Below are 25253 nucleotides of genomic sequence, written 5' to 3' on the forward strand. Positions count from 1 at the left end.
AAGCGGGACTGGCCTAGGGGATTTTATAGGGGTTTTAATTACTTTTAATTGGACACTGTCAAATATTTCGTTTTAATTAAATTTTAATTAGGTGTAATATGTATGTATGTTAGCTTTTTATCATTTGTCAGCCGCCCTGAGTCCGAAAGGAGAAGGGCGGGATATAAATGCAATTAATAATAATAATAATAATAATAATTTGGTTCCTTAACTCAGGTTTCATTTCTCCTGAAAAGCTTACCTGCCTGCCTTAGGTTTCGTTTCCTGACTTAAGTTTCGTTTCTCCTGAAAAGCTTACCTTGAATTAGTACCTCCTAGTTTCAAGTTTCCTGTTCTTTGTGTACTTCATATATGGCAATGAAGAGCCATCCCCCTATTGTCTTTTTGTACACCCCCCCCTTTATGACGCTAATGTACCAATAAAAGAGAGGCACGGAGAGGCTTCAGGGTCTTTGCCTGCCATCTCACCTGAAGAAGCATGTTGTCCGTGTGTTTCCTAACCTAAAGCGAGGCCCGTTGGTTTAGGCTGACGTACGTCGCCATCGTCCTGCAGGGAGCGGGACCCCGGGATTTTGCAATCCCACAAACATTCTTAGTATAAATAAGTTGTAAACTGTGACAGATCACACATAGGTTTGTGATAATTCTAAAATGCATGCCTTCTGTGCAGATTCCTGAGTTTTATCATTTTCAAGCCATCAGTCATCAGTGAACATAAATTTGCCCTCTCTATCCCACTTACATTTGAAAAAATATAAAATGTGCCTAGATTTTAAATATAATATAGTCTGTATTTTGATGAAGAGAGGGGTTTTTGCAATTTGTTCAGAAGCCACATTCACAGATAATACTAAGGCATGATACTAATACATCTGATAGCTCTTACAGATAATACAGCAACGCATTAAACCATTGCTTCCTCTGCCTAATCAGGGTTTGGGGATTCCTTTGATGCTCACCAGCCACTTTAGTTTCAGTTTTCCATTTGAAAGTACAGTAAGCTCTGTTTAAATGGTGATCTACCGCACTCTTAAGTTCCTATCTACAGTGGATAGTGTTTGAAGAGGTAGACAGGTTGCCATCTCCCCCTATAGTGAGCTTAATTACATTCTGTTTAAATTATGGCAATTACTTCTAAATTTACATAAAGGCGTGTAAATACACTTCTGCAATTTGTATCCTCTTTTGCCTTTTTTAATAATGCATTTCTTCTATTTTAACAATACCTAAGTGCTAAGATGGTACAAAGAGATTATAGATTGCAACGGGTGTATTTGGGAATAGCTGCCAATAAAGCTGGATCTTTATCTGCTCCTCCCGAGCACAGCCACCCGAATTGCTCTTCTAGTCAGTATAGCTTTCACATTTAGTTAACAGACATGGGAAATGAAATAAAAAGATCAATTTAAACATCACCTGTGAACAGTGTAATTTGCTTCATGGAGGGTTCATTGATAACTTTCAGCGTTTGCATATAACTTAACTTTTCCAGCTATGGTGAGTAATATGTGAGTGGAACAGTTAAGGGAAGGGCAGCGAATGTGAAATGGTAAGATTTTCTTAATGTTTTCAATTAATTAATCAAAAACGTCTCCAGGGCGGTTTATAAATTTCAACCTGATATCTTTCTTTGGAATAATTGAGAAGAAAGATATACCGGGGAAAGAAGAATCATATATAAACAGCTGAAAGTATATGCCAATATTCATTTGCTATGGGCTATGAAACTTTAGCAGGATCTAGATATGGAAAAAAGAATTCATCATTGCCCTTCTGAATCTTTGTCTAACATTTAAAGAGAAAGCGAGTGGGAAAATAGCTTTTTAACAATGAATTATTAAAGTGATTGATCACATCCTCGGATGAAATGGATTTGGCACACCTTTTCAATCAAGCTTTAGACCTGGATTTGGCACTGAAGTTGTCTAGTCCCCCACTGAACAATTAGTGCCAAGAAAGAGAAACAGAGAGAACAACTTGTTGAATGTTCTGAATCTGTCACTGGTTTTTCAATATTGTGATATTCTTCTGGGGTCTGAGTAGGTTAGCTCTGAAATGTTTCTGCTCCAATCTCCAAAAGGAAGTTCTTGAGGATTTTTTTTTCTTATGACTTTTATATGATGGAACTCTGTAAGGTTTCATTTTCTTCCCATGTTGTGCAATTCTCGCAAGAAAGCAGAGAAACCATTTGGAGATTAACAGTAAAATGTCATAAGATTCAGGTGAGACATCAGAACTGTTCAACTGGTGCTTGGCTGCTGTAATGGGCTGGATGAGGGCCAAAATCCTGAAGCTCATTCCAGAAAGTGCCAATGACGGATGGGTTGTCTTTCCATTTTTGCAGAATCCAGCTTGTTCAGAACAATGTTACATTTCCTCTAAAGTTTAAAGTTTGGGGGTCCTCTATGTCCATTTTTGTCTGTGGTGGCAAAAGTATCTTCTGTAGATCAGAGGCCCCCAATCTTTTGGGTACCAGGGACCAGTTCCATGGAGAGAGGTTTTTCTGCAGATCAGAGGGTGCGTGGTTTTGTGTGCTGCCTGCATCCCACAGATGAGGCTTTGCTTGTTTGTGCGGACCGGTTGCTGGCATGCCGCGGCCCGGTACTGGTCCACGGACCGGGGGTTGGGGACCCCTGCTGTAGATTATAGCACCTTTCACCATCTCACAATATGTTCAGATACAGATATTCTCTTTATGGTAACCCATAAGCTAATAATTTCCTTATAGATTACTGTAATGTATGGGGCTGACTTTGAGGATGGTTCAGAATCTTCAATTCCTACAACATTCTATGCCCTCAAGTGCTCAGAAGTGGAAAACAGCCCAAACAGCCCTTTTCAATGACAGTCTCCCCCACCCTGACACTCCCTAGCAAGGTACAGTTAGAAAAGACTAATTTTTGACATCAGAAAATGGCTCAGGAATTCTGGGAGTTGAAGTCCACGAGTCATAAAAGAGCCAAGATTGCCTACCCCTGGACTAGGAGATCCAGCTCCTGCCAGATGACATTAATGATTGCATTATAGGTTTTTGTTGCTTCTACCCACAAGGTATTTCACTTTTTGCTGTTGCTATTGCTTTGATGGGGCTACATCTGGATGAGCTACATCTGGATGCTGCCAGATCCAGCCCTTACAGCAACTCCCTTATTAGCCAAGAATGATGCTCACACATTATCAATTCCTCCCTATCCATTTCACCTTGAAACTTTATGTCTATGACCTATCCTCGTGGTTATTTTTGCATTCTTTCAGAAGAACACTAGATCCAGTTTCAGAAATAGCCTGCCTTTACTTCGTTTCTGCAACCTGCCGCCTTGACAGGTGGCCAAGCCAGCTGTTCTAAGCGTTCATCTATATTCACCTTCACACTCCTACACATATTAAAGAGAGGGGTTGATAGTTATCTGTACCCTAGTATATTATGTACGATGGGAGGAAAAACAAGAGCAGAATAGCCGGTAAATCACTTTCCTCAACTTGTCTTGCATTAAAAGAAGGAGGAAAACACATTTACTGATATATGTTCATGAACTGGAGCCAAGCAGTTTCACCTGTGCCCAACATGAGATCTCAATATTGGATCTTGTTGCCTTTTTTCCATGGGTTATTGAAATAAAACATTCCTGATATGACCAGTCAAAGGCTTTTATGCAGATATTTTAGTTTCTCCTTCGTAAATTTCCTGGATTTAAAAAAAAAAAGATGGAGAAAGAAGTGGGAAAACACAAAAGGTCATAAGTGGAAGACAGTTATTCTGGACATCAACATTCTCCTTCTAAAAATTAATGCATGAGGCAAGATGATTGCACAATAAAAGATTTTACTGGAAATATCTGAGAAGTAGTTGCCACTACAAATGTCTATTGTGTGTTAAATGACCAAAACAGACTATGTTTATTTTTTTTAAGCATACAGTACGACTTTGAATTGATACTGGCTTAATTTTAAAATTGGCTAAACCATTTCTTGAGCCCCCATGAAATCTTGGGGAATAAAAGCTGAGTAATTTTGTTGAGAGTACTGCTTCTGTGTTGTTGTTGTTAAAAATGCTTTATGCTTGTACGCTAATGCATCACATAAGCAAAGCAGCATCCCATCCCATAATGAAAAGAGTCAAAGTCTCTGCATGAACAGCAATAACAACCAATTGTCTCTGTGAAGCAGAGGACTAGAGCAAGGACAAGTGCAGGGAGAAGAGTCTGAAACAACTGCAATATCTTTGCAAGTGGCATTTTTCTTCTTGTACTCTGTTCTGTATTATTCACTTGGTAATATAAAACTGAAAAATCAAGGATCTCCTAGTACTCTTTCATATTTCAGGTCTAGCCATGGTGGTGCAGTGGTTAGAATGCAGTACTGCAGGCTACTTCTGCTAACTGCCAGCTGCCAGCAGTTCGGCAGTTCGAGTCTCACCAGCTCAAGGTTGAATCAGCCTTCCATCCTTCCGAGGTTGGTAAAATGAGGACCCAGATTGTTGGGGGGGCAATATGCTGACTCTGTAAGCCACTTAGAGAAGGCTGTAAAGCACTATGAAGTGGTATATAAGTCTAAGTGCTATTGCTATTGCTATGGAGATTCTCAGTCATCCATGTCAAGATTATCCCAAAGGTGCTTTTTCAAAAGGCAATTGGACTTTGTTTTTCCTTTCAGCAGTTCCAAGAAGGTTCCACACCCAGTTGCACTATGCAGGTGACCCTGAGGGCACAGATAAACCTCCAAGTGGCCTCAACAACTCTCAGAAAGTGCAGATGAGTGCAAGGAATAGAAATTCTTCCATCCCCCCCATCATTCAGTCAGAACTGAAGAAGCTTCTTGGATGAGAAGCAAAATGTCTTCAAGGAAAAACAAAGTCCTGTTGCCTTTTGAAAAACCACCTTGGGGACTTCATGGTTCAGGGATTCTCAGACTTTTGGATTTGCCTTTCTCCAGTGGTCTCTACTTATTCGGTATTGCCTAAAGTTGCTGATGGTGATCAGAATTGATATAAAATAGGTATACTGTATATCAGTTGATACATAAATTGATTAAATGAATAAACTTGCTTTGGGTTCAAACTGAAAATACATATCAATTTTTCCTTCACCCGATGCCCTCAAGAAACACCGGACAATAATTTGCATCATCCAATAAGCAAAGGATTCAGGGATGGAGGGGGAAAGCTGACATATGACTTAAATACTACATTATTATGTTTACTAGAGTTTTGCGGAGTACCAGATTTAATGGTACTGATTCATGGACATACTCATAGTATCTGTCAAGAGCACTTAAAACAACTGCAACTTTTTCTGGACTCAAAGCTTCTCTTTCCAGGTGACATGTGATTGTGGGAAAGGGCACATTTAATTTAAGCTATGCTTGATACATTAATCCACATTGTTGTGTTTAGATTTATCATATATATTTCTTATATTTAAAGCTGGTTATTTTCCTTAGACCATGAAGACGACAGACAGATTACCATTTTATTTTACAAAAATCAGAGAGAGAGAGAGTCCTTATGAACAGATTTATTTCACATCTGGCTAGAATTTTAACTTTGGTCTCCTTGCTTCAAGTGAAAGATCTCTCTTTATGCTTTAGATTTTAATTGCAAGGAAATGTATAACAATTATTCTGGAAGATTGCAATGAAAATGATGGTTTTACAGCTCTGCCAAATGAGCTCTGCACAATGTAAAATACATAATTCATCAGAATGGTGTGTAGATTTTAATTGACTCCACAGATTTTTACATGTAAAACAGCATATTATGGACATAATTACAATAAGGCTATAAATAGAGTAATTTAATAATTATGACAGCAGCATCCACAGCAAGCTACAGTGATCCAAAAGTGTAAATATATACTTGGTGATGTCATGATGCATATCCCATCCTTATTTCCAATGTCTGATGCAAGTACGTAAGCTACCGTACTTTGAAGATGAATATATATAACTCAAAACTGTCTATTCAATATGAATACATTTCCTTTTATACAAATTTGACACAAACAATAAATGCGTTGTCATTATTATTTTCCACAATTTTCAGCAGAGATAGACCTACCAGTTGTAAAATGGCCTCCTATATTTTGTATCATAACTCAGTCTGGAATTCATCGGTTCTAGACATAAATACTCTTTTAAAAAATCCATCTTTTGTGTTATTTATTCCAACATAAATTAAATAGGCTACCTATCTGTGTTGATTACTCAGGCATTTATCTTTGTCTTATTATCATAAAGAATAAATTATAAATTATAATATAGAGTAATTTCCAGTTCACCTTTTTTTCTTCCATGTAGAATAAGTTTGTTGTTGCTATTTTCGTGAGCAGTTCTTCATTTTGTAGAATAAAGTATGGCAAAACCAGGGCCAAAACTGTTGGTTTAATCAGGCATCCTTAATATTATATATCAGACAAAATAAATATCCCCTATAATTTCTTGTTACCATTCTAAATGAGGTATGGAATAATTTTCTTATTTTTGTCTCTATAGTATAATTACTTCATAAGGCAATTTAAATTTGTATATAAAATGATTAAAATATCTGTTGCTATTAGCATTCAAGACTATGTGTCTGCTCTAGGAATAAATTCATTGAACTAAGCGCACAAGATTTAAAATCAGAGATAAATGGGTATAATTAGTGTATCTTGTATTTAGTATGTTAGATTTTTAGGAGATTTTTTTTTTGCCTCCTAATACAAATAGCACCAACTTAGGAGAGCACAATTACAACTAGCAAAATGAGGCAATTGAAATGTTTCTTTCCTGAAGAAAGTCTGAAGAAAAGATGTAATCTGAAATAGGTAGTTACACGGGAAAGAAATCATCCCAATTTGGGATTCCAAACAAAATGCCAATAATAAGGAACTTTACTTTTATGACAGTGCCAATACCAGCTTCGAAAGAGGGTTTTCCTCAAGATCCTAACAAACAAATTTCTAGGTTAATTTTTAGGTTAAATCTTGAACTGATATGGTGTAGTGGTTAAGACATCAAGGAAACTGGGACACTGTGAATTCTAATCTCACTTTAGGCACTTATCCAGCTACCAGTAGGTAACCTTGGATGAGGCCCTCTGTCTCAACCCTAGGAAGCAAGCCAGAATAAACTACTTCTGCAATTTTGCCACGAAAATGACACAAACCTGTTCAGCAGCTGCCAGAGTCAATACTGACTCGAAAGCACACACACACACACACACACACACACACACACACACACACACACACTGTTCTTTAATGGCTGCTTTGGTCCCATCCATTATTATATTCATGAATATATTATGATGGTGATTGATTGATTATGAGCCATCAAGTCGATGTCGACTCATAGCGACCACATAGATTGATTTTCTCCAGAAATATCTTATTATAGCCATAATCATTTTCATTACCTATTAATGTTATTGGCACTTTGGCAAGCCTATATATGAAATGAAAAGTCAGATTTTGTGGTCCACATTCTTGGATAGTGAAAGAAATTAAGCTTCTTGGCATCCCAAGTGCAGAGCTGCCCATTTGAATGGATGCTGGTAAAATTAAACGTTAGCAAGGGCTGTCGTAGTCCAAATTTTTCACAGTATCTAAACCAGGGGTGTCAAACTGACAACGTCACGTGACGTGTCATGACATATCGTGACTTTTTTTTGCCATTGACGGCAATGGGGTGGGCGTGGTTTCGCTATGATGCATCCGGCCCGCGGGCCAGTAGTTTGACACCCCTGGCCTAAACTGTCTTACAATAATCCCCTTCCTTTTTAAAAAATAATAATTGTGTTAATAAGACTTGAATGGCTGGAAATAGCTCATATAGAAATATTCTAGAGAGGATTGAGATAAATAATCTCCCTGACTTATTCTAGCCCAAAATATTGCATGACCATCAATCTTGGTTGACAGAGGTGAAGCTTAGGAAGAATTTTCCAGATACGCTTTTGTTTAAAATTCTTGTTTCTCTCACAGCTTCACTCTGACCAGGATAAAGGAGATGGTTCACTCAAGTACATCCTTTCCGGAGATGGCGCAGGGGACCTCTTCATCATCAATGAAAACACTGGCGATATTCAGGCCACAAGAAGACTTGATAGAGAAGAGAAACCTGTTTACATTCTTCGTGCTCAGGCTATCAACAAAAAGACTGGGAGGCCCGTGGAACCAGAATCAGAGTTTATCATTAAGATCCACGATATCAATGATAATGAGCCCCTGTTTACAAAGGACATTTACAATGCCAGCGTCCCAGAAATGTCTGATGTAGGTAGGTGTCAGATCACCCAACCATGCTGGGATTAGTTTTCATTAGCTAGTCAAATAGCAGTTCTACAGTTGGGATTACTAAGATCAAAGCAATGAGTACTTAACATGTCCAGCTGTGCGTTTTTCTGCTCTACAGTACTGGGGGAGGGAGAGGAGAGATAAAGACAGAAGATCTGCATTAAGTTCTTTGTGTTGGAAGAAAGATGACAGAGAAAAGTGATTTGTAGAAGCAGATAAGCATCTGGTATCATTATAGCATCCATTTGATAAAACGGTTGCTTAGTAAGATGATATTATGCAGCAGCACATGGTCATAAAACTAAAGGAGGAGAACAATTGAAAATCGCCCTTACTACATAAAAAGCATATTCTGTAGTTAACTTTCTTCTAATAGTTAACTTTCAGATTCGACTAAATTATAATAAACATGCATTTACTGCCACATATTCAGCAACTGTTTTTATGTATGGCCTTCTATAAAGATTACAGTAATTTCTAGGTGCTGATAGAAGTCCACTTGGCACAGCTTTCTGAGCAATAACAAAGATTTGGTATTTGGAACTGAGATTTTATTGAAGGTCCCATTTGAATTAGAACTGGCCTGCACAACTTTGTCTGTGTCGGTAAAAGGGGAAACACTGTTTTAATTTTTGTTGACTGAAAAACTATTAACAAATCCATGTTATCTTTTCCCTTTGGTTTTCTCAGTATTTCCACTGAAATCAAAATTCAGTGGCATCAAATATATACACATACGTTTGAAAATTTTGCCTTGAATGAAGATAAACTTAAAATGTATATTTGACCAAAATAAGGAGAATTCAGCAGGGCACATTACTATCTGATTAAATTAATGAATTGATTTTCATATGTCATCTAAGTTTATACAGCTATTGTATTGTAGCATTCCCATGCGCCAGCATTAGGAACTATCTATATTCTGTCAGTCCAACAGATAGGCAACACTTTGCTGACTTTGACTGATCTTAGAAAACTAAGCAGGCGTGAAGCTTGTTTAATAGTTGGATGAAAGACCACAAGGAAATTGCAGGGCTGTAAGCTACGTTGGGAAGTTAAAAAGCTATACCTAGAAAGAGGCAGTGGCAAACCATTCCCATATTGCTCACATGGATATGTCCAGAGAGTTGGTCACATTAGATCACATTGTCCTGGTTTTCTCCTTTCCATCAAGTTTCTGTTTGGCTTACTATTTCAATATTCTTGGGGACTTAAAAGATTCTTTCACAATCATATTTGGAGGATTGGGGAAGAGCTGCTATGAGAAGGTAAAATCAAGACAGATAAGGGCAAGAGTGGTTAGGAATCCAGTCTTTGGGGAACCAGGTACTGATTCTGTGGAGAGAAGTTTTTCCGCAGACATGGTTTTGCATGCTGCCTGCATCCTGCAAATGGGGCTTCACTTGTTTGTGCGGACCAGTTTCTGGCATGCCACGGACCTGTGCCAGTCCACGGAGAGGGGGTTGGGAACCCCTGGCTTTGAAAATACAGAGGACTACAGTTAAAAACAAATATATATTTGTAAGGGGTTTTTTTCCCCTCTTTAATCATCTCAATATTCAATCCAATCAGTATTTCGACATTTGAAGAACTAGTTAGCCCCCAAATACCATTTCTTCTTCTCTATCCATCCACCCAATTTGGGTTAAATAAAACCAAATAAAGAATAGGGAACAACTTTTCTTTCCCTCCTTATTTGTCAGTGTTACCTATTCAATTATTTCATACATATGCATGGCTTTTTTAAAAAATCAATTGTAAATATACAGCAAGAAAGACAAAAAAAAATTAACTCAGGCAACATGAAAAATGTTCCATCTAGTGATGACTCACATTTTTCATGGTAATTTAGTTAAAAACCTGAGGGTCTGTAAATCCAAAGATGGTTTTACATGAGCATACCTTGGAAATACTACTGTTGTTGTTGTATGTACTCACAGATAAGTCGTGAATGAGCTGAACCCGATTTTTTAGTTGCATTTTGCTTCCTAAAATTCTGAGCTTATCCACAAGTATATTTGATAAGCTCAACTCAAAGGATGTTCTAGATTTACCTTATTTGTTACCAACCTAGAAACATTGCATCTCCTGGGTGTAAGAGTATCCCATGATCTAAAAGCAGAGGGACTAACATTAACTGAGGCCATCTCCTCTTGTTTGACAGTAAGAAAATGCGGAACCAAGATTTGTATATTCAACTTTTGATTGCACATTGCATGAACTGGGACAGCATATGGTTTAAAAAATATTTAAAAGACATTTTTGGATTGGATGCAAGTTGCATTAATTTGAACTCCTTCAAGAAGGTTTAATTATTTTCCCCCCAGACTCATAAAGGTGTTTGGAAAAATGTCAGGCTGCTTTAATGAAACCCAGATAGGTGTTATGCTTCCAACACACTATCCTGGATAGTGAGACAGATGGAATATAAATGGAATAAGTAAATACATTTTTTCATTCATTTTTAAGCATCCATCACAGTATGCACTTTATAGTTTACAGACATGAAGAACAAATTCAGTTGCCAGGTCAGAAAAGAGTGCCCACTTCTATAGAACACTGCATTTAGAAAGAATATGTATTGATGTATCTATGTGTATACTTTATAAATAAATAAATGTTGGCGTATTTATAAAATCAGCTTCAAATCAAGGCAGGCTTGTGCTGACTTATATAGATTCAGCTATGCAGGTTTCTTGGTATCAAACCAAAAAAAATGGCTTGCCACCAGCCTTTTCTAGCATTGTGTTTTGATCTTCAAATCTCGCCTACAGATCTTGATTTCCTTGGGATCCCTCAACCAATCCTCTGACTCTGTTTTGCTTTTCAAATTAGCCAAAGTGCTATCAGTTACTTGGAATCTTGTTCTCTGGGCTTGTCTGTACTGTATATTCTCCAGCACACTCTTTTTGCTATTACCCCAGAAGCAATTTTCTCATATCTGAAAAAATACATTTTTGTGGGTCTGAATTTGGCCATTCGCTTGCCTGTTCTTTAAATTGTTTGATCTTTTGATTTTTTCCCCCCCAAGAATAGCCAAATGGGGAAGAGAATGAATGAGAGAAAGAGCCCTGATAAGCAGAAATTTCCTTTCTCCTCCTGTGGCTTGTCAGAATCGCCCTTCTTTCATTGTTTCCAACAGGACAATAAGGATTTCCTTTTATTTCAAAAAGCAGGCACAAGCATGAACTGATCCCATTAAAGAACATAAAAAACCCCTCCCCCATCCCGGTTAAATCTCCTTTTCAGCTTGATGACTGCTATTTGTAAAATAAATGTCAATGAGCTGAAAAACGAATGACACAATGACATCATGTGCAGTTCGATTCCTCTGAGCCATTTGCAAAACATTGGAACAGCTCCATCTTTCAAAGCGGGATGGGGCATGATTATATTTACAGTTAATTTTCATAAAATTAGTCGAGCCAGTGCTCCAAGGGCAGACCTTCAAAATTTGCGGTATCTGACTTGTCTTCATAAAATCTATTCTTAAACCCAAATTCTGTTAGCTCTACAACTGACAGCAGTTGAAATGGCATCTTTTGATACACCAGTTTATAACTCTATTTCATTGTCACAGGGACATTTGTCATGCAAGTCACTGCAACGGATGCCGATGACCCCACGTATGGGAACAGCGCTCGAGTTGTCTACAGTATTCTCCAGGGGCAGCCATATTTTTCTGTTGAGTCTGAGACAGGTCAGAGGCCTTTAATCTGTCATACTCTGATAACCTCCGTAATTTAAAATGACTTGTTAAGTCAAGCTAGGATGTCATTAGGCAAACTCTTCAAAGAAATCCATTTGACTCGATGCAGGCTTTGAGAGTTCCAATAGAGCAATACATCTGTAAGCATGGCACATTTTTTTTAATCAGAATATCTTAACCTAATAAGCAGAACTTAGCCTGGATGCAAATCCATTTAGCAAACATTGGGTATGTAGATGCTTCCATTAAAGCTGTGCTTAGCACAATAATTTGACTTTGAATGTGAGAGAAAAAAAAGTAATTATATGCAGGAAAAAGATCTTGCTAATCAAAAGTCTTTTAAAAAATGGAACTAGACTTGCCAAAATTTCTCCTCCTATTTAGTTTGCGGCCTACTTCAGCTTTGTTAACAAACTTTTCCTCATAAATTGAAAGTGGCTATGTGGCATTCCCTCCTCCAATTTTCCCCTAACACAACCTTGTGAGCTAGATTGTGACAGTGACTGATTGAAAGTCACCTGGTGCTTTTCCATCATTTAAGAAGGATTTCAGACTGGGTCTGTCTGGTTCTAGGATTTCACACTGGCTCATATAGAAGAAATGTGTGTGTGTGTGTGTGTGTGTGTGAGAGAGAGAGAGAGAGAGAGAGAGAGAGAGAGAGAGAGAGAGAGAGAGAGAGAGAGAGAGAGAGAGAGAGAGAGAGAGAGAGGCTAAATGTTGGGGTTTTTTTGAACTACATGAATTACCCTATTAAGGAGAATGGGCATCAAAGCATTAAGTTTAGAAATTACTGAAATCATTTAATAGGACATACTTGGTACAAAGTACCAAGTCAACATAAGATTAAAGATAGCTGCTGCTCCAGCAATTCACAACTGGCTCATACTGGGAGGTATGAAGGAGAGGCATTGTGTTATCTTTGTCGCCATTTCCATTTCCATCTCTAGCTAATCCATATCTAATTTCTGTCTGTCTGTCTGTCTATCTATCTATATCTCTATCTCATCTTAGATGCACTGCATTCTGACTACTTAAGTATTATTTAGAATAATTTATTAAAAAAACCTTTTTTTTTCATTCCTAGGTATCATCAAGACAGCTTTGCTGAACATGGATCGAGAAAACCGAGAGCAATATCAAGTAGTCATCCAAGCCAAGGATATGGGAGGTCAGATGGGCGGATTATCAGGAACCGCCACGGTGAACATCACATTGACTGATGTCAATGACAATCCACCCCGCTTCCCCCAGAGTATGGGAAAGATACTTTTTTTTCCTTGTATAGTTACATCCATAGAACATTTTGGCAATCAAATGATAGGAACTTTATGTAAAGGTCGATGGACATAGCTGAGGAGAAAGGAATGGCTTTTTACAATTTACTGTCAACATTAGGCTGCAGGCCTCTGCAAGCAACAACAACAACAAAAAAACAGCCAAAGCTCTAATTTGTAATGTATTTATCTTCTTTGAATTCATATATTTCATTAAAAAGGAGATTTAGTCCTTATAGTTGCCAACATATTGTTAAAATGTTAAGTAACTAGTTATCCTAATATAGAATTTTATTCTCTCTTTGCGTGGTGGGAAAGCCATTCCCTACTTTTTTCCTCTATTTTTCAGTTTATTTCTCTTTTTTCTTAAAAAAAACCAACTTTCTATTTTTCTTGTTATTCAAAGTACTGATTAGTTCACATCAACAAACTGTTCCTAACTACTGGCAATTACTCATAAGAGTTTTCTTTTTAGCTATTCTGGTGCTATAATGTACTACTTTAAAGGATCAAAAGAAATCACATAGGAACCAATTCAAATATAATAGGGAAAATTAGTCCAATTGTTAACCTATGTCTACATCATTTATTTTTGTCTCCCTTTTTCACTATTAAGTCACCTGCATAAGATACTTTTTTTTTTGTTTCATCCTGGGCTCTTATTTTTGCCAAATGCCGTGGAAATCTCACACAGATCCACCACTAATAGATCACTTACCCATTTGGGAGGAGGCTGGATTAGAATCCTTTTGCCTGACATATTTGCTTTCCAGAGGCAAGGAATTCTCCATGCATTGTAAAGCACTACTGCCCAAGTAGACATTGACAAGTACTTTTTTCTACAAGGAAAAAGAATTCAGGAGAGAAAAATACGAGAAATGAATTTATTTTCCTTTTTTTCCCGCTGAAGAAATATTCATAATATAGGACAAATATCAGCCTGTGGGTACAGGGAACAGGAAACTCCTTTTGACATGAGTTCTTTATAATGTGAGATGCTCCAATGATGCCTCAGGCTTTGCAGAATCTGTAAGACAACAATACAGAGACACAATAACAAAATAGTCCCCAGCAAAGTATCTGTGGGTCATTTGCAGTGCAGCACTGCAAACGTTGCACTCAACTTTTGATTATTTGAATATATTGCATACTTTTATTTGATATCTATAAATGTCTTTAGTTTATTTTCTTGTTTGGGTAAAAAAATGGCTTCTTATGTTGTACTAAAAAGGAATCAAGGAAAAGAGAACAGTTTGGCAAGGATGAAATTAACTTTAAAGAAAAGATAATACCTATAGATAAAGCACTTGCCCAAGTTGGACTGTGCACACTTCTCTATCCTAACAGGTTCAGTGACTGAACAGTTTCTGAGTTCTTGTCTGTGTGGCAAGTTTGCAAAAAAAAATGAGTTAAAAATAGTTCCCTTTAAGTATAAAGAACAAAACCTCTTCAAACTGAAAGAATAAATTGAGCCAGATTTGCTCTTTGTGTCACTGATTCATGCTAAATTAGTAGATGTAGTACCATCTCCCTGCCACTAGTAGTGCTGTCGAGTGGCAGGATTCAAAAGCAAGAGTTCTCTCTTCAGTCTGCAACTGCCATTATGGCAAGTTGCTCAAAGTAAAGTACCATGAATTATAGTCACCAGTTGGATAATCGTCATGCATCATATTACTGCAATTAAAGAATTCTTAAACCAGATTTATTTATATAAACCCCACATTTTAATGCTTGTGCACTTTTTGGTTTGCATAACTAATCATGGAGCTTGTTTGGCAGAGCAATATTGGTGAGGGGAAGGACCCTTTTGTCTTAGATCACATGATTTGCATGCAGATGATGCCAAATTTGATCCCCGGCCCCTCTAAATAGGTATAGGAAAGATAGTTTGACAGTCTAAAGAGCCACCAAGAAGAAACAAATGATTATGGTGAGTTATTTGCATGGTGGAGAATTTATTTAGCCACAAGCAAATTAGTAGCTATTTGAGGTTAAGACTAATAACATCTAGTTAATTATATGGGTTAATAGCTTATAATACTCACATAACCCTAAACCCCAGCACTGCCTAATGCTTTGAAGCATGTCATGTGAGCCAGGCCACAGATTTGCAGGAAGTCTTCCCTATTTCTAAAGGAGAAGCAATCTAGTAGTATCTGTCAATGTGTATACAGGCAGTTAAAAGATATAACAAGAAAATTTAAAGAGGTTGTTGAAAAATGCTGAAATAATGTTAACTGTCTGATGGACCTTTCCACCTCTTTACCTTTAGGTGCCTATCAATTCAAAATACCAGAATCTGCACCCCTTAATTCACCGATTGGACGAATAAAGGCTAATGATGCTGATGTGGGTCCAAATGCTGAGATGGAATATAACATTCTTGATGGAGATGGCTCAGAAATGTTCGGGATGACTACAGACAAGGAAACGCAAGAAGGCATTGTAATTGTAAAAAAGGTGTGTATTCTAAGATGCTTTATTCCAGCTTTTATTGTGGCACGCAAAATGAAGTTTTTAAGATATTCTTAAACAAAAGATCTTTTGGATTCAGAAACCAACTAAATAATATTGATAGGATCCCTACAGTTGTACGATCTCATGCAAGATACTTAGGGAGGAAAAATCCTTTAGGTTTTACGTTGCAGTCCTTGTGTATGTTCTGAATACCTTGGCATAGTCTCCGAAAATATTTTCAGCTAAACCTGATAGAATAATTGCTGGGATGTGGCTATTTCAAAATTCTATACTTCACAGGTATGCAAGGAATATCTTTACATTCAGTTGTTACGTTCGTTCTCATCATTTTTGCCACTTCACATTTGTTTCGAATAGAAAGTAATGTTTAAATAATTCCCAATATATCCTAATTTCATGGGAATGTTGCAGAAAACAACAGGTTGTCAGGGAATAAATACCAGTGGAAAAAATTTCAAATGTTATAAAACCAAACATCCACAGGCCAAATATAAATGCATGCACACACACACACACACATGCAATCTGCACACAACTAAAATTAAAGAGGAGGCAAAACAAAGTATATTAATGATAAAAGGGATTTAGCAACTATGTCACTAAGAGGACTGTACGTCTTATCCAGAAAGATATCCTCATTTTTAATGTATCTTCTGGGTAAGATCCTTAATATATAAAAGATCTTTGGTGACAGTTCTAATTCCACAAGGATAAAGTCATCCATTAAACAGAATCTTGTTGAATTAATCAATTAACAATTCAGAGTGCAGCACATTAAAAATAAGTGAACATAAAATACCCTCCTGTATTTAAACAGTTGATGTGTGCAAATACAGAGCTTTATCTGTTCCATAATTTAAAAATTATTTAAGGGCAAAGAAGAACAAGACTTACCAGCTGCAGCTTTCTTATTTTGTAAATTTAGCTCTATTAATCTCTACATAAAAGAGAGCAAAACCTTCTTTAGGCTGTAATTACTCAAAACCTCAGGAGAGAAATACAGTATTTTTTTTTCCATATCCCAGATTCACACACTGATTAAAAAAGGGAGGGGAAGCTAAATCCTGAAAGCAATAAATAAATATAATAAGGAGCAATAGTAGAAAAATGAAAACTGAACTACCATTTCAAGCATTTCATTTAACGGATCATAGATTCGCTTCCAGTCTTATACTAGCATTTCTCATAAGGGTGATATACCTTAACATTTTCACTGTAAACTAATTAGATCCCTTCCAGTTATGCACTGAATCCGGAAATCCATATGAGAATGCCAAAGGTAAATTAAAAGCTTGAGTTATAAAGTTGAAGATAGAATGCCACCAAGGAAAAAAAAGAATCTTGAGATGGCTTGATGACAAAACCACAATTTGCATCTGAATACTCAAGTATTTTTTATGGGTGACTTGTTCTTATTTCATTATCATTTAAAACTAATTACACCTTTTATATCCTTTTGAGCAATCACCAAGCCCTTTGGCATCGTACAATATGATACAGAATAAAATTATATTATGGCCTTAGAGTTGACTAGAAAGACCACATTAGCATTATATTTATAATTTCAGCAACCTTTCAATCCTAATTGAATATTACTGGCATCTGTCCTGGGCGAGCTGGTCTATCCTAATTGATTTAGCTTTTTATATATGTTTTACTCTATTGTGACTTGTCTAAAGTCTTTTGATTGGGGTGAGCTATAAAAATTGTAACATAAATGAACAATGTTGTAAGAAAATTAATAGATAATAAGCCATGTCTTGCCTGCTTTAAAAAAAAAGCATTCTGTAACTCCCTTCCTGATAAAGGCCATGAAATTTCTCTGACATATTTTTCAGAGTACCTCTATTGTGGCAGTTAATTTCAAGACCCAGGGAGATGCAACAAAATTAATTTGGGCTAGTATACTGTATTTCCACACTGCCCTATCATCTCTTGAATGTACCCAATGGAGACTCTTCAGAATCTATTCTAGCATTGAAATCCTCAGTCCTGTGGATTTCTAAACTTCCATTTGTGGATTTCTAAACTTCCATCTGCAGTAACTGTTCTGGTGAAAGCTAAATGTGGAATATGCTTGCTTGTATGCCAGAGGCCCTGAGCAAACTATGAATTATGGTTAAGGATTTGAATCATATGCATATATATTTATAGGGTTCATAAATGGGGGGGAATCATTTAATTGCCCTGGAATGAAAGTAGAGTGAAATCCAAAGGTACATCCAATTTTTTAGATGGTACAAAATGTCACAGGAACCAACCTGGGTCGGTTATCCTGTGGTGATTGGATCCTGAAACATTATCCTGGGGCATGCATATTTGCCTTCATTTGGTACAAAGTGTTGTTTACTTTAAAGTCCTCGCTGTCTAAGTTGATGGCCTTGGTATCCAAGAAGTGCCAAGAAGACACATGTGCCATTGATTTATTAGATTTGTAATCCATTGAATCTCGGGCTTCACAGTAATTTATTATAATGAAGCAACAACAAACTAATAAAATACAAAACCAAAACATAGTAAAAACATTACATCGATAAAACCAAACGATAAAGCCATGTAGTCACATAGATACCCTTCAAACCTGGATGTCAGCCCTCAAATACCCTGTGGAATAGTCTAGTCTTCACTGGGCTAACACCAAAGTACAGGGATCAGTGCAAGTTTGACTTCTCCACACAAATTAAACATCCGCACCAAGAAACATTGTCTTGGACCCCCATCTGTATACCAGAGACATCTCCAATTGGGAACAGCATACTGAACTGAGAAAGCACACATAGATACAGAGGAGTCAAGCCATGTAGGGCTGTAAAGGATAAAGCCAACACTTTCAATGGAAATCAGAAACTGAGTGGAAGTCCTACAATATAGGAGCTACTTAACTATGCCTGTACTATGCCTATGCCTACCAGTAGACGATAGCTGCGTTCTGCACCAATTTCAGTTTTCTATTAAACTTCAGAGCTAGCCCCATGCAGAAGATATGCATTTATTATTTGTTTATTAAATTAGTTGCTACAGTAGACTGTCAAAATGATGGCAACATAAATGATTGGTGACAGCTGATACTGCACGAAGTAGGGCATCGAGGATATATCATGCAATACATTTGCTTGCCATGGAGATATGTAGCCTTAAATAAATAACTATTTCCACAGTCTTATCCTTCTTCCCTAACCTTAACCCTTACCCTTCTTCAATCAAGATAAAAAATAGTTGGATACTGAGGGTAAGAACTGAGCAATGGATGCTTATATGCGCCCCATTCCCTCTGCCTATCTTTTAATTCATATTTTGGTACTTTCATTGTTGATTTTCATTGTTTCATTGCTTTGCTTTTGTTACACTCACATTTTTAAAGCATTTTTCTTTTCTGCTTTAACTGTTGTAAGCTGTTCAGAGCAGCCCCATGGAGAGATGGGAGGCCAATAAATTTAACAAATAAATAATAAATATTTCCAATGTCTCCACGCGCATGGGCATTTCAGAGGTCTCAGGCTAAAAACTGAAAAAGGCTCACAAGTGTTTTTGGCTGATAGAAAAAGGCTCTCAAGTGTTGTTGCCTGATAAGGAGAGATTCAGAGTCACAGGGTGATTTGTTAGCATGTATTTTTACCAACCTTTTCCAAACCCTAGAACAAACAGACAAGCATATTTAAAAGTAGCCTTTCAGCCATCAAAAAAGCAAGTTGAACAGAATAACAAACTGAACAAGCAGTGTTTAGGATTAATAATGGTGTCCCTCTTATAGCTACCATAAGGATTACTAAAAGGATAAAAAAAAACCTTCATGTATCCGAATGCTTAACATAATTAAATAAGCTGGCAAAATACCACTCACAAGAGAAGACATAAGGTGGTAAATATTATCTTCTGAAAATAAAAGTTTTATATATTTGTTACTATATGCAGGACAATTCTTGTGCTTGTTTACAAATGATATGCGACCATGCTTTAGGATTCTTGGATGAGTCAGAATGAGCCAAGGAAAACATCAGGCTTTTCTACTTCCCTACTTCTTTAATTAATATATATATATGGTTCAAACCCAAGATTCTCATTTAAGACATTACCTAATCAATAGATTCAAAGTCTGAAATACTCTGTAAATTAGATTTGAAAAAAAATCTATATTTTGAGCATACGGCTAAATTTGAAATTTTAGAATGGAAAATTGATCACAAAAGAGCATATAAGCCCAATACTTTGCTTAGCGTTGTTTGGAATCAAACAGTCCCAAACCATGTTTTAGCATTTGTGTGAACCAGGTTAGTGTTTTCAGTTACAATTTAGAATTCTTCACATGCACGATTTTTCCTACATATGGAGGCCAGAGTAAAATAGTCTCTGAGTGTCACTCTGTGTGTCAAAACATATAATACTGAACATTATACATTGAAATGCTTTGTGTTGTCAGCATTACAAATATAAAACGCATATTAATGCTACAATTTTATACATGTTAAATGCTGTATATTAATTTTTGGTTTCCCATATAATTCAGTTAGTAAGCAAATGTATGTTGTCCCACTGACTTTTGCTTTTTTGTTTCCCAGAGCAATTATTTAATAGAAATTATGACTGTTGATATCAGAAAGAGTTGCATTAATCTCATTTACAAATATATAGTAACGTTAATAAGGTTATAAATATCAGCCTACTTCAGTCCAAACTCTCTAAAAGGCATTGTGTCTGTAAATAGCAGCCAACTAATATTTCTAATTCATAAGAAAATATATTTTTAAATTTTAACCATGATATCAGCTGAATAGATGTGTGCATGGAAATGAGTATACCCTTGTATCTGGTTCTGAAAAAAAGAAAATCTTTGACCATGTTTTATACAACTTAAGTATAGAATTTGAGACATGATGGCTAAAACACTTAGGATATTTCTTCTACCTGCTCAGTTTGCATGAGGTAGTTGTCTAATTACCCCTCGTCACAGACATATTTCCACTTCCAGAAGTAGTAGGACATTGAAGAGGTAGTTCAGTTGTTTCTTTGTTCATTCAAACAACTTATGTGTCTTTATTTACAAACTCACTGAATGCTCTTTGGTGCTCTCTGAGTTTTCTCGCAGAGGTTTCATTATCCAAACTAAGATAACATAATCAGAGTACTGATTATGTTACCTAGTTTGGGTAATGAATGTCCAAGAGAAAACAATCAAGCTCAGAGAGCACCAAGGATTCCTCACTTCAATCCTGAGCTACAAATATTATGATGAAAAACATAAAAACCTTTAATCATAAAAGGTTTGCCTGTAACACATCTGTTTACCAAAATCAGCGGAAACTTACATGGCAACCTCCTTAGTTCCTAGTTTTCTACTTTGATTCTCTTCTACTGTCCAAGTATAAAACTGGAAATAGTGCTTTTCACTGATGGCACTATAACGATTATCTACCATCAAGTATATGGGTCATGGGCAAACCAAGTAGATGCCATTAAGGTTGATGCACAATAATCTTGTGGACAGCAAAAGCCATTAAGGCAGATTTCTTCAGCTACTTCTATAGAATCATTAATTCACCATCAGCACTTGTTAGTAAGCAATCAAGTAAAAAAAACCAAGATGGTTATCATTTGGCTTGCTGATAGCATTTCTGCTGCACCAATTTACTCAATATTACACTTGATTGCTTTTGACTGCACATATCGCACTCAGTTGCATTCCCAGTGTACTATTTGGGGGGGGGATGTGCTTTTAAGGAAAAGAAAGGGCAATTCCAAATGAACACTGTATTTTCTCATTTGTGAGGAGATGTTCTGTTATGGCAAGGAATCTGACAGAGCCTCGCAAACCTATTTGGGAATGTTCATTTCAGAAAAGATGGGAAAGTGTCAATTTGAACTCCTGCCAGTATATACTCTTGACATCCTGTAAATTAAGTGTGTCAACATCATTCTGTTGACTTAAACAAAGCTGATGCCATTAACAATTTGCTAAAAGTGAAATATTATTTGTGCTTCCAATAAGAAGCCGAACCTCTCACTATTTTGCATCACATCCCAGCAGTGTTTAGTACCAGATTCTGGATGCCAAAAATTTTCACCATAGATTATAGTTGTTATGAGTAATCAACCATTTTTTGTTTCAAAATCTTAATACAGTAAGATAGTTTAATAATTAAATATTTTTGCTCGTCTAGAGTGGGACAAACCTTAAATCAGAATTTATCGTAAATCAGAGTTTTCAGAAGGGGAGAATTACAGATATACTGTAGACATTTTGCATATACTTGCACAATTCATGAGATACCGAATAGAATGGAAATAATCAACCATGCAGCAAGGCCCGTCAGGTGTTCAATTACACCTTTATACTGCTTGCTAGTGATTACAAAAGCAAGTTATTTAAGTCTGATTAGCCTTAGACATCTTTTTTATTTCCAAATTGAGCCTTTAGACTGCACATCCATCAGTTTATAGTGACAAAGAGATGGTTGTTAGGGAATGGGTCATTAAAGTCTTCTTTGACTATAGTCAAAACAGACATTTATGTTTTCCGTTGTATTCAAGGGATGTTCATTCTGAATTGAATTGTGAAGCTTGAGTTTAAATTATACAACATAAGCTCATTCAATGCAACTCGAGGTTTCTCTAATTGACAGGTCTTTCTGGATGCTTTCTCAAATTTCTTCATAATATATATATATATATTTTCTCTTCTCAGGCTTTGGATTTTGAAAAGCGGAGACAGTTTACTCTGAAAGTGGAAGCTAGCAATCCTCATGTGGATCCCAAATTCCTCTATCTGGGACCCTTCAAGGACATTACTACTGTCAGAATTCAACTAGAGGATGTAGATGAACCTCCAGTCTTCAGCAGACCAGCTTATATATTAGAAGCAAAGGAAGATGTCCTGATAAACACCGTCATAGGTGCTGTAACGGCACGGGATCCTGACAGTGCAAAGAACCCCATCAAGTAAGCATACCAGACCAGAGGTACCCAACTGACAAGAGTCAGTTGAGAAGGCAGCAGTATGATGAGAAACTATTATTGTAATAAAGGGGGACCTGAAAGCATGTGCCAATGCACACAGGTGCTTTGGTAAAATGACTTAGTAGATATATGAAAAGTGAATTGGATTCCTCCCCTTTTCAATATACTGTATGTGGGGAATACAAAGTGAGACAAAACACTAAAATCATTCTATGGTATTGTAAAAGAGTTTCCTTCCACCCTTCCCTCCTTTCTACCCTTTCCTCCCTCCCTCCCTCCCTCCCTCCCTCTCTCCCTCTCTCCTTCCTTCCTTCCTTCCTTCCTTCCTTTTTTCCTTCCTTACTTCCACAGTTTCCACATCTTTCTACTGTTGGGCAGCAAGCAAGAAATTAAATTACAGGTAGCCCTCACGACCACAACTGAGCCCAAATTTTGGTCACTAAGTGAGATAGTTGTTAAGTGAATTTTGCCTCATTTTACGACCTTTCTTGCCACAGTTGTTAAGTGAATCAATGCAGTTGTTAAGTTAGCAATGCGGTTGTTAAGTGAATCCGATTTCCCCATTGTCTTTACTTATCAGAAGGTCACAAAAAGGGGATCGCATGAGCCTGGGACACTGCAACCGTCATAAATATGGGGCAGTTGCCAAGCATCTGAATTTTGATCATGTGACCATGGGGATGCTGCAATGGTCGTAAGTGTGGAAAAGGGTCATCAGTCACTTTTTTTCAGTGTTGTTGTAACTTTGACCAGTCAGTAAGTGAAGTGTTATAAGTCAAGGACTACCTCTATAATTTCCTCTCAATATGCACATGCACAACATTGTGCATGGTGGCTGAGAAAAATGGAAATTATAGTCCAACATCTATGAGAGCTTCCTAGTTGGAGATGGCTAGCTAGATGGATAGTTATCCTTTCCTTAATAAAACTGGAGGGGGGAATGGTGGGTGGTGGAAAACCATGGAAAAATCATGAAGGAATATGATGTTTGGATTTCCCTCTGCCCAATAAAATTATGTGAATGACATTAATTCATTGCATAATGAAAGAATCTCCCCACTGTGGGCAACAACTGGAATTAAAAAATGAAAAGAGAGATGCCACGTAGGTCATTAAAAAGAGAAGGATGAAAATGGAAGGATATGTATAAAAACAGACTCGGGCAAAACAAATGAAGTTAGGGACAAACAAAGAAAAAAAAAATATGCCAGAAGAGAGATGAAGGAAGTGGGCTGTGCTTCCATACAAGCTGCATGCCTGCAATAAAATGTGATCTAAAAGGGCCTTTTTGTACAATGTTATTTTGTACCTTCCAAGATCTATAAAGGCTGCTCTATGCTAACAATACTTACATTCTCCACCACCACCACCAGTGCATACCCTATTTCAAGTGTAAATGCTAGCTCTAACTTTTCCTCTCAGCTTGAGGGAGGGGGCAATTAGACCATTATATGTACTACTTGTCACTTATTTGTCAGTTTCCTTTGACAGTTAGGAATAAAACCTTCAGACGCGGGGTGTTACATTGAAAACCCTCAATTTTTCCCTTCTTAACTGTGGCTTTAAAAAGAAAAACCTAATCATGGAGCACTGTCAGTTTGAAAGTCCTTTGATCTCCCATTAAAGAATATTTCATAATGGCATTATATAAATGCTTAGTGAGAAAGGGGAGAAACCCCCCCCCCACTCACATAGACGTCTTGTCGACCCAGAAATCTATTCAACTTGCAGTTGCATTAAACACAAGGATGCTGTATTTAAGAAAGCAATTAAGAGAAGATCTCCAAGGAACCAGCTTTGTAAAAACCTGCCTTTGGCATGAACAGATTTGAGTGGCAGGTACGTTTGTCAATAGAATAGCATTTTAGTTGCCATTTCCCCCATCTACTTGGCGGCTGGATGTTTTTTTGGGCATAGTAGCATGATGTACTATTAGAAGCGACAGTTTCTAGTTCTAGCTGGAATGAGGTCCTTGTCCTTTGGCTCAAGGAGCATTGCTATGAAGGAAAAGCACCGAATAACAACATTTTACTTCGTTTTTCAAGGAGCTCATAGAATGCAGGGGTGATGCACCAATCCGAGCTTGAATAAACAGAGCAATGCAACTATATGTAACGGACATACAGGTAGCCTTTGCTTGCCGACTGCTTAGTTCAGAGTTATGACAGTATTAAAAATAAACAGCTGTGTGGTCAGTCCTTGCATTGACAACTGCTGCAGCATCCCAATCATAAGCAGCTTGCAACAAGCAGAATTAATGGAGAACATGGAGATGCAGGTAGTCATCAATTTATGGCCACACTGAGCCCAGAATTTATATTGCTCAGTGAGAAATTTGTTAAGTGAGCTTTGCCCTATTTTACGACCTTTTCTTGCCACATTTGTTAAGTGAATCACTGCAGTGGTTAAGTTAGTAACCCAGTTGTTAAGTGAATCTGGTTGCCCCATTGACTTGGCTTGTCAGAAGGTCGCAAAAGGGGATCACAAGAGGACACAGCAACAGTCATAAATATGAACCAGTTATCAAGCGTCCGAATGTAAATCACGTATCCATGGGGATGCTGCAAT

The 25253-nt window shown here is 37.1% G+C and overlaps 1 protein-coding gene across 2 annotated transcripts in view; it reads left to right on the forward strand.

Annotated features, from left to right (window-relative positions):
• Positions 1-25253, forward strand: part of LOC107283586 (cadherin-6) — a 64663-nt gene that overhangs the window by 22932 nt on the left and 16478 nt on the right. Inside the window, exons 2-6 of one of the 2 annotated variants that reach the window (XM_015811518.1) lie at positions 7962-8256; positions 11854-11973; positions 13067-13234; positions 15529-15716; positions 22414-22667. In XM_015811518.1, the coding sequence (XP_015667004.1) occupies positions 7962-8256; positions 11854-11973; positions 13067-13234; positions 15529-15716; positions 22414-22667 (1025 nt within the window). The remainder of the gene's footprint in view (positions 1-7961; positions 8257-11853; positions 11974-13066; positions 13235-15528; positions 15717-22413; positions 22668-25253) is intronic. The other variant, XM_015811519.1, reaches the window with a different exon arrangement.

Source organism: Protobothrops mucrosquamatus, unplaced genomic scaffold, assembly GCF_001527695.2.
Source record: "Protobothrops mucrosquamatus isolate PMUCROS unplaced genomic scaffold, P.Mucros_1.0 scaffold43, whole genome shotgun sequence".
Lineage (NCBI taxonomy): Eukaryota > Metazoa > Chordata > Lepidosauria > Squamata > Viperidae > Protobothrops > Protobothrops mucrosquamatus.